The sequence below is a fragment of the Oryzias latipes genome, chromosome 6, assembly GCF_002234675.1.
Source record: "Oryzias latipes chromosome 6, ASM223467v1".
Taxonomy (NCBI): domain Eukaryota; kingdom Metazoa; phylum Chordata; class Actinopteri; order Beloniformes; family Adrianichthyidae; genus Oryzias; species Oryzias latipes.
Window position 1 is genome coordinate 484105 of NC_019864.2, and position 12804 is coordinate 496908.

At 42.0% G+C, this 12804-nt stretch overlaps 1 protein-coding gene across 3 annotated transcripts in view; it reads left to right on the forward strand.

The window, feature by feature from the left end:
* LOC101162415 (liprin-beta-2) overlaps positions 1-12804 on the forward strand; it is a 106736-nt gene that overhangs the window by 52451 nt on the left and 41481 nt on the right. For all 3 annotated transcript variants that reach the window (XM_023955412.1, XM_023955413.1, XM_023955414.1), the window contains exon 6: positions 6693-6842. In XM_023955412.1, coding sequence (XP_023811180.1) covers positions 6693-6842 — 150 coding nt within the window. The remainder of the gene's footprint in view (positions 1-6692; positions 6843-12804) is intronic.

Below are 12804 nucleotides of genomic sequence, written 5' to 3' on the forward strand. Positions count from 1 at the left end.
TTGCTTCTTTTCATTTAAATTTACTTTGAAAAGGTGATCATTGTTCTACAGATGTTTTTTTATGATTTTTCTATCATTTTGGGTAACACTTCCTGACTCAGCATGTCTCAGACTCACTCATTTTCTGTGAAACTTGAGAAGCTGTTTAAAAACGATGTAACTGGTCTTTGACTTATTAAAGACTAAAAGGATACAAAGTGATAACAACTGTAGCAAAGGTGGGTTTAGGATTTTCTCATGTCAAACTGGTGGGTGTGGCCTTTTGACTGGCAGGTGCCCCTTTAGTGGTCTTCCTTCAACATCTATCAGTTCTCTTTGTACCGCCCATTTTCAGACAGAACGGGGTCCTGTGATGTCAGGATGACTTAGGAGCACCAAAAACTGGTTCCAAATCATCATATAGAAACCTTTTGAATGTGTTCATATTTACAAATTTAAAGCCTTACAAAATCTGAGGCTTTTACATGGAAGTCAATGAGAAAGTCCTTCATTTTGGCACCAGCTTTCAGTGGTCATTTGAGGAACTGCACCTTCTGGTATTCCTCAGTTTGCATTAAATTTGGAAATGGAACTGGTGGGGGCTGTAATTTACATTTTTGATACGTTAGATTTTTTTGTTTACCCTCATGAATTTGTTTCTTTGTTAGAATTAGTTGATTCATTATTGAACTTACTAAAATAGTTTTGATGCAGAGTGGTACTCAAAGGAAATGCAGTTTCCTTTAGAAAACAAGGATTTGAACTCAGTTTGATCAGTTTTTTTCTGCCAGCTGCCAAACAGGATGTAGAAGTTGCTGAGGTGAAGGCAAGCCCCATGACAGTGAATCATTAAAGGGGAGGAGGAGTGCTCTTCCTCTGACCTCCTGTGACTCATGCCACTAAGTTAGAGGCTGAGACTCCCACTTCAGGGCAAGTGGATTAAAGGAGTCTCAACCTAGTCAGCCTTAAAATGTTTTGAGATTAGACAAAACCTTTGAAAAATGCCTGGAGAAGACTTTCAGGAAAATAAAGTGAACTGTTGTGTCAGCAGCGTTGGCGGGTTCTGATCTTTCATCTGTTAAACCTTGTTTGTTTTTGTTTTGGTAAGTTCTCGCATCCAGAAAAGGATTTATTTGAACTAAAACAAAAAATGGCTTAAGTGACTTTACTTCAACACAAAAACAACAAACACTTTTTCATAAGGAGTCTACTATGTAGTTTTTAGGACAAAATAAATATAAGTCTACAAGAGAAACCTATCAGATAATGTCAGAAGACTTGGCTATAGGTCTTGTGGATGTGCAGGGTTGTGTGTGAGCATCACTTTGGCTTGAAGTAGTTCCACTTGTTTTTCTTGACATCAACAATGAAGCAAACTCCTGAGTTTCTGCCAGCTTGGATTAAAGGAGCCACCTCTGCCCTCGGCGTCTGTGAATCAGCCTTCTGTTAGACTCCTCAACGCTCTCTTTGTCCTCCTTGCTGTTGATGCTGAGACAAAAAAAACCGGCACTGCCTCAGATAAAAGTACCGCCAGGGCCGTGAGCTTTTCTGTGCATCCATGGCAGCTTTAATAACGATGTAATTTATGCGGTCCACGCTGGTTTAGAACACCCCCAAAAGCAGATGCTTCTATGTCCTCCTGAACTGGAGAAGGTGTTCAGAGCTTTATCAAAAGCAGCCCCAGTCTTTAGAAATTAAGTTTATCACAACCATTTTTTCTGCAATACAAACCTTTTCGTTTCTTTTACACCCCCTCCCCAACGGTCGGAGATGTTGGGTAAACAGATGAGGGTACGATGGACGACAGATTAGGGTTGTCTGTTCATTATCTCTGTTTGAATCTGTTTGGAGGATTTAGAATGAGGGAACATGTCTGCTCCTGCTCAGAGTGCACTGCTGTGAGGGTCGTCAGGATACGCTCCGTCTGGGGACACGATGTATCTGTGATAAGATCCTGTGTCCCAGTTTAAGGGCGCCTCACTTTTCAGGCTTTTCTTACTCTGGGGGACTTTGCTGCTTTTGGTTTTGCCATTCAGGAAATTCAGAAAAAACAAAGTTTAAGTTGTATTTGAGTAATGTTTGGGCTGCAGCAAAGAGCAAAGATTTTCTGTCAATGTTAACATCAGGAACTCAAAAGCTTTGACTCAGATCAATCATTTTAAAGGGTTTTAGAAACAGATGGATTTGCATAAAAGCTGAAGCAAAGAGGAGGACAACGTTCTGGATGATGGACAAACTGGAGACAGATGTCAGTCATGAGCAAAGAAGAAAGGAAGTGCTGAGTAACACAGACTTACACTGAAAGGTTTGGTCTGCGGCAGAACTGGATTCCTCTGATGGTCCTCTTGCTCCTGCAGGAGTCAAAGCTCACTTAAAAAACAAGAATGAGGCGCTCTGTTTTCTTGAAGATGAACTCTGGTGCGGTTCACTTTAGGGATGGATGGATGGAAGGATGGATGGATGGATGGATGGATGGATGGATGGATGGATGGATGAATAAATGGATGGATGGATGAATAAATGGATGGATGGATGGATGGATGAATAAATGGATGGATGAATAAATGGATGGATGGATGGATGGATGGATGGATGGATGAATAAATGGATGGATGGATGTATTAATGGATGGATGGATGGATGGGTGGATGAATAAATGGATGGATGGATGAATAAATGGATGGATGGATGGATGGATGGATGGATGGATGAATAAATGGATGGATGGATGGATGAATAAATGGATGGATGGATGAATAAATGGATGGATGGATGAATAAATGGATGGATGGATGAATAAATGGATGGATGGATGAATAAATGGGTGGATGGATGAATAAATGGATGGATGGATGGATGGATGGATGGATGGATGGATGAATAAATGGATGGATGGATGAATAAATGGATGGATGGATGAATAAATGGATGGATGGATGGATGGATGGATGGATGGATGGATGGATGGATGGATGGATGGATGGATGGATGAATAAATGGATGGATGAATAAATGGATGGATGGATGAATAAATGGATGGATGGATGGATGGATGGATGGATGAATAAATGGATGGATGGATGAATAAATGGATGGATGGATGGATGGATGGATGGATGAATAAATGGATGGATGGATGGGTGGATGAATAAATGGATGGATGGATGAATAAATGGATGGATGGATGGATGGATGGATGAATAAATGGATGGATGGATGAATAAATGGATGGATGGATGGATGGATGGATGAATAAATGGATGGATGGATGGATGGATGGATGGATGGATGGATGGATGAATAAATGGATGGATGGATGAATAAATGGATGGATGGATGAATAAATGGATGGATGGATGGATGGATGGATGGATGAATAAATGGATGGATGGATGGATGAATAAATGGATGGATGGATGGATGGATGGATCTTCTAAATGCTTAAACTAAAAAAGTGCACACAAACAAAAAGCCATTTGTGTTAAAAGCTCAGAACATGATTGTCGATAGCACAGCTTTCATTTGTGAAAGAGCAGCATGTTTGCTGCATTATTATAACGTTGTTCTTGATGGATGATCAATTTAAGATGTCGGTATGGAAAATGTAATGCCACGAGGTCCAAATCACTATTATTCACCACCGTGCTTTACAGTTGGTAAGTAATGTCGTGCTGAGTTTACTTTTCACCAGATACTTTATGGTCTTTCCTTTCTGGTTTGGTTGAACAATTTTCCAGAAGTCTTTTGCTTTGTATAGAAGCAACTTTTTACACTTCATTGTTTTTAAGTTTAACATGCTTAAACCTGCAGAGTTCTATAGCTGTATTTTTAGGTTCCTTTAGTCAGATAATGGGTTTAAGGTCAATTAAAAAAAAATCAGAGATTTCATCATTTTATGATGAACATTAACCATTTTTAGAAATCTTTAAATAAACTGAGATATGATGTCCTGATATGAAACACTTTGAAATTAGACAACTGGTTTTCAGGTTTGAAGATTCCAGCTTTAAAATTTAGGTTTGATGATGTTTATTAACACTCAAGCATTTTCAGCTGGAATGAGAGAACGAGCCGAGAGGGAAGAATGGCTGCAGTGTGGGAATGTAAACGCTGCAGAGCTGCAGCTCTCTCGCCAAAATGTCACGTATACAAAATGGATTATTCCATATGTACACACAGACAGACTGAAATGCAGTGCGTGTCAGAGTTGAGCCGCCTGCACATGCACTGGTGCTGTGACTGCACGTCCCAAGCCCGGCTGAGCTCAGCAGTTCCTCTACAGTGCGTAGTAAAAATTGCATTTCAATGAACATACCCAGTCCATCCCCAAAAGTGTTCATCCATCTCATCCCCTTGGACTTAATCTGCCTGAAAGATCAAAAGACTACAAGTTCAACGGGTAGTGTGATACATGAAGGGAAATTACTCACAGCCACGTTTGTAATGCTAGGAGCTAAGTCCGGAAGGCAAAACAGTCAGCCTAATCTTATGATATTTTTCTGATTTTCATCAAGACAATTGATCAATCATTCTTGCTTTAATTTTTACCCCTACCACAAGTAGCGGCAGAAAGCGGCTTTTGCAGCAAGATGGACGGAGAGCATACCACCAGGATGTGAATGAACATGATTTTAATAAATCTGATCTCTAAACATCCTCCGTGTCTTCAGTGCTATGTAATGAGACACACAGACAGACATGTGAAGGTATCTGCTGTAAATCCAACTATAATGAATGCCTATGACGTGAATAACAGGATGATAGGCTAGTTAGCATGTAGCCTACTAGCCTTCGAATGTAAAGCGACTGCTAACGAGGATGTTAATAAAAGACAATTCCTGAATATTATTATTCATATTGAACCCTAAACTACAATATCAGCTGGCTGTCTGTCTACCAGCCAGCCAGCTGCCTGAATGCCGGCATGACAAGCAAAAGAGCTCTGTAGCGGAGCTAGTAGTAGGAGCTATATGTCCGGTGAATCGTATGGCAAAGCAGCAAGCCTAGGTATCATAAATCTTATGATATTTTTCTTATATTCATTGAGAAAATAATAAATTGATAATTCTTGTTTTCCTTTTTCCTTTCCTGAACGAATGTGGGTCACAGAGACACGGAAGTTACCCCTGTGTTTGTGAATGACTTATGACGTGAATAATTATTGCGTTCGCACGAGTTAATCATTTCGAGGGATCGTAATAGTATTTCGAGGAAACGCAATATTATCATGTGGGAACGCAATATTATTTTGTGCGAACAAGATATTAATCTGTGGGAAAGAGATTTATTTTAATTTTTTAATGTCAGGACACGGGCTCCGTAGATTTTAACTGATCATGAAAAGAATCAAAAATCTTTTATCAAAGACCACTGGGAACACTTTGAAAACAGATCACAAGATGATCACAGTGGGACTTTAAATGTCACATTGAACCTGTTTTTACTGTGACCGTTTGAAATCTAGAAATGCCTGAACACCGAGGAGGTCTTTGTCTGGTGTTGCTTTGTGGGTCGTGAGCCCAAACTTGTGGTAAATTACAACATAGGATTGCAGCTTATCCGTCTGAAAGTGACCCCGGTGTTGGATTGCAGATTGTCGGTCAGCTGCCATAATTGTGCAGACTTTTGGGGGGGTGTGTGTCTCACTAAGTGTGTGTTTGTTGGTGCTAAGCTGGGCGGATCATTGGGTTTTCATTTGCTTGTATATTTGGTTGAGGGGAAACATGATGTCACCATGCAGCACTGTTCTGTTCTGGAAAATCGACTTTTAAAAGGTTTCGTGTGATTTTCTCGCCTCCAATATTAAAATAAAAAACAAAATCTGAAGGTTTAAGTTCCCATTTTATTTATTCCAGGGTCCAGTCAAACTTCAGCCTCTGAAGGGACCAGCTCCCGCTGTCAGAGTTAATATTTTATTTCACAAAAAGATGTTTAAATTTAGGCCTTAAATTTAGTTCCATGTTATCCATTTACCATAATCACAGAAATAGTTGAAGTACTTCAGTCTTTTTGTTTTAAAGTTTCATTTTTCCTTTCGTTTCCCTGAATATATTCCCCGCTTTTTTTCATGAAAAGCCTAAAAAAAACACACAAACATCAAGATATAAAGGTTTGTGTTTAAGATGCTTTTACTCCCAGGATGAACAGCTTTTTTAAAGCTCAGACTGTCTTGATTCATCCAAAAGATGCTCCAAATCCTGGCTTGGGTTATTTCTTTTTGGTTATCCTCCTTTATCGGTCAGATCTGAAAATGTTTCTTATGAGAATTTTTTAAAGTATTATCCGGTAACTCAAGTCTGTGCCAAGAAAAAAAAAAGGTTGTGGGAATAAAAAATTTAAAAAAATCAAGAAGGAACTGAAAGCGGCAGAGAGTTGGGGAAGAGAAAAAAAGGGAACATGCTCTTTATCTTTCTGTCTTTTAGACAGGCTCTCCTCTCCCATACCAAAGAAGCACTGGGATGTATTAATAGCGTCCACAGCATGGCTGTGTGTGTGTGAGTGTGTATATTTAGCCTGGTGGGGTCTGGGCCCCAGCCCCACACTGGCCAGTTAGTGTGGGAAGAACGCTGTGAAGCCTGTGGAGATTACTTCTCCGCGCTGGTCTCCATGACCTGCATGTAGGAGGTGTTCGGTTGCCGTGGACTGTGGAAACATCTCAAGTGTTTTTCGTGTAAAAGGAGCTAACCCACAGGGGCTGTGTGTGTTTTTCCCAGGAGCTGATGAGCAGGACCTCCCTGGAGACTCAGAAGCTGGACCTGATGGATGAGGTGTCCTACCTCAAACTGAAGCTGGTCAGCATGGAGGAGTCGCACACCAACACACACGAGCCGGATCCCACGGACACAAAGCAGGACAAAGCAGAGGTAAGGAGCGTCAACAGAACCTTGGTCTGCTGAGCCTTTCAGCCCAGAGAGCAGGAGAAGCCTCTGTGTCTGATTTAGAAGGAACCATGTCTCCACGTTCTCTCTGTGAAAATCTGTATCTGAACTGAAAATTGATCATTCTGTCAAAGCAATCTTGAGCAGAAACCGGTTCTTTACAAAAACCGGGTCATTTGTTGATGAAGAGTCATTTTACTCTCACACACAGACTGTTGGAGGCTTTGCATCACATTCAAGGATTCACACTGATCAGTCTGATCCACATCTGGTCCTGGTCTCTGAGCTTCATTGTTTTGTTCACTTGTTCCACGGTCTGACACCGGATTCTGTGGAAAGCTACACCGCTAAAGACGAGCTTTAGCTGGTATTTTTGTTGGAACTGAGAGACTTTATGAGCCAAATGACCCACGGACCAGTATCGGTCCGCAGCCCGGGGATTCACACTGATCAGTCTGATCCACATCTGGTCCTGGTCTGAACCAAGTCGGGCTATGGTCTGATCAGTTCTGGTCCTGTTTGGATCCAGGTCCGGTCCTTTTGTGATTCAGGTCTGGTCCTGGTCTGATCAAGATATAATCCTGGTCTGATCCAGTTCAGATCCTGGTCTTGGTCTGATCATGGTGCGGTCCATGTTTGGTCCAGAACTGGACCTGATCAGATACAGTTCTGGTCCTGGTCTCATACAGGTCTGGGCCAGGTCTGTTCCAGATCTGGTCCTGATCTGATCCAGTACTAGTCTGGTTTGTGAGGAGTGAAAGTTCACCTGGATTCTGGTGGTTCTGTAGCTTCTGGAGTTCTTGCTAGTGAAGAGCTGACCCTCCAGACTAAGCAGCGTTTTTCCCTCCCTTCCAGAACTCGGTTCAGACTGCAGCTCCCCAAATGTAGGAACTGCAGGATTTTTCCAGGAGTTTGTTCTGATTCAGTCTTGGGTTCTCTCCTGATAGCGCAGTAATGCAAAGCCAACAACACCACATGGGGGTGGGGTAGCCAAAATATGTACATATCAACTGAATTTGTGAGGCAGAACCAGAGAGGAAGCTCCCTAAATGGCCTGTGGTCCAGCTTCATAGGTTCTATGATCCTTCTGCCTGAAAAGGAAAAAGACAGGTTTGCTGGTCAAGGTTTTAAAAGGTCAACTTCATGCTGTCAAAGTAGACAGATGTGGTTCTGGTTCCCTTGCAGACAGATTCTAGGTTTCTCTGTTTTTATAACACAAAGAATGTGACTGCACCAAAGACATGGGAAAAAGCTTCATGCTTCAAATGAAGCTCTGAACCAGAATCACCTTCTGCCCCTCTGACTTTGGAGTTTTGTCAAAATACTAGTATTCTTTCTGAAAACATTAGGATGGACATATTCATTTTTCATCATTTTGTTTCGGGTCTTTACTCTGCAACCTTCAGATATTTGTTTTCTTGCCTTCTAGTAGGCGTTCTTGTATCTCAGAGCCAGACACTCATCCTCAGCTGCCGTGGATCTCAAGTTCAGGAGCAGATTGTCCAGATAGGAAAGGATTTAAAGGATTTCTAGGATCTTTATTGTCATTTCACGTTAGGGTGAAACAACATTTCGAACTGTGGTCCTGGGGCAGCCAATTAAAGAGCAGTAAAATATCAATGTGTGTAGTTGTGCTGAATAAAATTTGGATGGAATACTGCTGATACCAAAACAACAATGCAAATGTGAACACAATGTCAAACTATCATCACTGAGATTTGTGGGAAATTAGGGGATTTTTTTTTAAATTTTAGTTAGTCTTTATGTTTTTTAAACCTTTGAAGCTACACCCAGAAGAGTTCAAAGATTTTTACCTGTCTTCCATTTGTGGCATTGGGTTCATACTTTTGTTGATGTCAGGGTTAGAACCTCAAACTCAAAACCTCCATCATCTAATCATGCGTCTTTCTTCCAGGAACAGCTGTTTATGAGACGAATGTGGTAGGACACATGAGTCACGTGTCTCCATCTTCTCCTGTTAGATGGCGACAGATGTTTCACCATAGGGAGGCGTGATGATGGAGTGTGTGTTTGATGCTGGACTGTCCTTATCAAACTGTGGTCATGGTGAATGTGAGCAGGTTATCAGCAAAAGATAGCAAAGTTACACAAACAGTTGGGATAAAGGATAACATCGGCACAGTGTGAAGATGATTATCCATAAAGATTTCTGCAGACAAAGTTATCTGGAAATATTATCATTTGGGACAAACAATTTCATTCAATTCAATTTTATTTATATAGCCCATTATTACAATACAGGAGTTGTCTCAACGGGCTTCATAACGGCCAAATTTTACAAAAACATAAAATCAGTCATACAATTCAATAGCTGTGTCACGATGGGGGGTGGCTCGAGAGCCGGTAGGACCCAAATGCAGAGGCGGAGGCACACGGTTCAAGGGCAAGGGGGTTTAATGCAAAACCAAAGCGCAGCAGGGCAGGATTACAAAACAAAACAAAAACTCACTGTGGCGTGGCGAGGGACATGAAACCAGGACGCTAGACATGAAGACGTGAACACCATGACAAACGCTAATGGACCAGCACAGGAGGAAGGCAGAGACAAGACTTAAATACAGACAGGGCAGACAAGACACAGGTGAACACGATCAGGGCAGATGGGGACCAAAGGAAGTAAAGCTCAAGAAACAAGACAAGACAGGAAACCTTTCAAAATAAAACAGGAAACAGAACCAAACAAGACAGAACAAGAACTAAAACGAAAAGGAAGACACAACAAACTCAAACCATGGGTAGTAGACACGTGATGCTGTAGTATCGCGAGAGCCGACGAGAGGAGTGTGGTGAGTTTACTTGGCGGCGCGTAAGTTGTGAACAAACATTTTTGATTTATTTCATTACACCGCCATATTTAAATAATCCAGAAAGTTAAAAAATAAAAATCTGAAAAAGTTTGTCAAGCATTTGCCAGCCTGGATGACCTGGAGGACCTGGAGGATCTGGAGAATTACATCGACGAGTGTTTCAATACCTGCCTCATGAAGAAATCCAACACCGCCACTCCGTCCACCAAACGCAACCGTCCCGAAGACTCCCCGGGGGCTGCCTCCTCCCCAAGCAGCAACATGAGTGATATCCTGGATTCAATTGATAAAAAGCTCTCCAGCCTTGATTGCCGTTTAAATCTGCTGGAGATCCTCCATAAGGAACTCCAAGGTCTGTGAGAGTCTCTGGACTTCAGCCAACAGCAGGTGCAGGAGCTCGCAGCGGAGAACCAGGCCCTCAGAGAGACCGTGAAGACCCTGAGCAACGACACCGCCCGTCTCTCTGAGGAAAACCGATCCATCAAAGAAACCCTCCTGGATCTTCAGGCGAGGAGCATGAGGGACAATCTTGTGATCGCAGGGATTCCAGAAGAGGCAGGAGAAGACCCGGAAAACATTGTTAATTCCTTCATAGAGGTCCACCTGAAGCTCCCCAAGGAAGAGGTCCAGAAGATCTCCTTCCACAGGGTTCACCGGCTCGGAGGAAAAAGGCCGGACAATCAGCGTCCCCGTCCTATTGTTGCTAAATTTGAACATTATAAACAAAAGGAACTGGTAAAAAGCAGAGGACGAGAGCTGAAAGACACACATTACAGCGTGAATGATCAGTTTCCAGGCGAGATCCTCCGCCGGCGGAAAATCCTCTTCCCGCTGAGGAGGAAGCACCTGTCTGCTGGAGCCCGCGCGGTGGTTGCCGTTGATAAACTTTTTTTTGAACGGCAAGCTGTTCCGGGACCATGAGGTAACACCCTGGCTGTGCTGAAGGCTTTCAGAGGCGCACTGACATCTGCGCCGCCCAGAAGAAACCCGCAAAACCCTCTCAGGAAAACTGTCTTTTCTTTCTCTCACATTCATGTTTCTGTTGTTGTTTCGTTGTTTTTGTTTTTTGTTATTTCTCTTTTCCTCTCTCTTTTCTCTTGTCCCCCCCCCCTTCCCATGTGAATCAGGTAAAGTCAACGCAACCACGGTGAGTATTTATTTATGCACGGAACGGGCGCGCGCGCATACTAGCGCGCATAAGAGCATGCACACGCGATCCCGCACACACACGTTGATAAACTGCAAAAACCTCACTTAGGCTCACACAGGACGCACGCAACATGCAGCTGACAGCCAAGACACGTTCACCCACAACGCACAGCGCTTGTCAGTGTAGCAGGAACGCACAGCGTGCACGCGCACACGGACGGGCACACGCACTATTTAGCCTTGCACTCTCCTGGTTAGAACAGCTATGAACAGTCTTAACATCGTTAGCTGGAATGTGCACGGACTTGGTTCTGGGCCAAAGAGATTGAAAGTGTTAAATCACCTGAATGATCTTAAAGCAGATATAGCTCTGCTGCAGGAGACCCATTTATCATTATCAGCTGGTCATCTCCTGTGCTGTTCCCAGTATCCAGTTATGTATTCTGCCGGTTTCAACTCCAAACAAAGAGGGGTTGCAGTTTTGATTAATAAAAATGTTACATTTACTCATAAGGATACAGTTACTGACCCAGAAGGCAGATTTGTAATCATTAATATATCCATTCAGAATAAGGACTTTTGCATAGCCAGTATCTATGGCCCGAACGTTGACGACTCTTCCTTCTTTCACAGATTCTTCACCTCACTCTCAGTTCACTCTGACTCCACAATCATTATAGGAGGAGACTTCAACCTTGTTTTGGACCCTGAACTTGACAGACTCAGCACAGCAGCAAATCAGCGTACATGGCGCTCTGCATGTATCCTACAGCAGTACATGAATGATCTGGGTCTCTGCGACGCTCTGCGCTCATGTCATCCAATCGCTAAGGGGTTCACCTTTTTTTCTCCAGTTCACCACTCACACTCCCGTTTAGACTATTTATTAATCAGTAAATCTCTTTTAAAAGACATTAAAAGTTCAAACATTCATCCAATTATTATCAGTGACCATGCACCAGTTTCTGTTACTATTTCAAGGGAAGTACCCAGACCCTCGGGTTCAATCTGGAGGTTTAATACATCTCTGTTAAAAGACCAGGAATTTATTGAATTCTTTAAAAAAGAGTGGGCAACCTTCTTAGAATTCAACAATACTTCTGAAATATCACCAAGTATTCTTTGGGAAACAGCAAAAGCAGTCATGAGAGGGAAAATCATCTCTTATTAAACGCATAAAAAACGCAAAGAGAAAGCAGATTTATTAGAACTAGAAAATAAAATCAAAACCCTGGAGACTGCTTATGCTGCTTCTGCACAGGAACACATACTGGGCGACCTGAAAAATTTAAAGCTGCAGTTAAATGACATCATCAATAAACAAACACAATTCCAGATACAAAGGCTTCGACTGGAAAGATATGAAAACTCAAATAAATCTGGCAAATTTCTAGCTAATCAGCTTAAAATTAATAAAGAAAAATCAACAATCACTTCTATTATGGACCAAACAGGGAATGTCACCCATGACCCGGTAAAAATTAATAATGCGTTTAAAGACTTTTATCAAAACTTATACAATCCACAGATCAATCCATCAGAACAAAGCATCAACTCATTTCTCAACAATGTAAACCTGCCCAGGTTAAACGAAGATCAAATCACAAATTTAGACTCTCCGCTCTCGTTGTCTGAGCTTCATGAAGCTCTGTTACTTATGCCTAATGGTAAAGCACCAGGGCCTGACGGCTTTCCTGCAGAGTTTTATAAGGAATCCTGGGAACAACTAGCACCAACATTTTATAAAACGGTAAAATTTATCAATGAAAGCCAATCAATGCCACCTAACATGAACTCCGCCAACATTATCCTTCTTCTAAAACCAGACAAAGACCCCACTAGTCCTTCAAGCTATCGCCCCATTTCTTTAATTAATGCAGATGTAAAAATTATCTGCCAAGCACTAGCACAGAGAATAGAAAAAATCACTCCTCACATAATTGACTTTGATCAAACTGGGTTCATCAAAG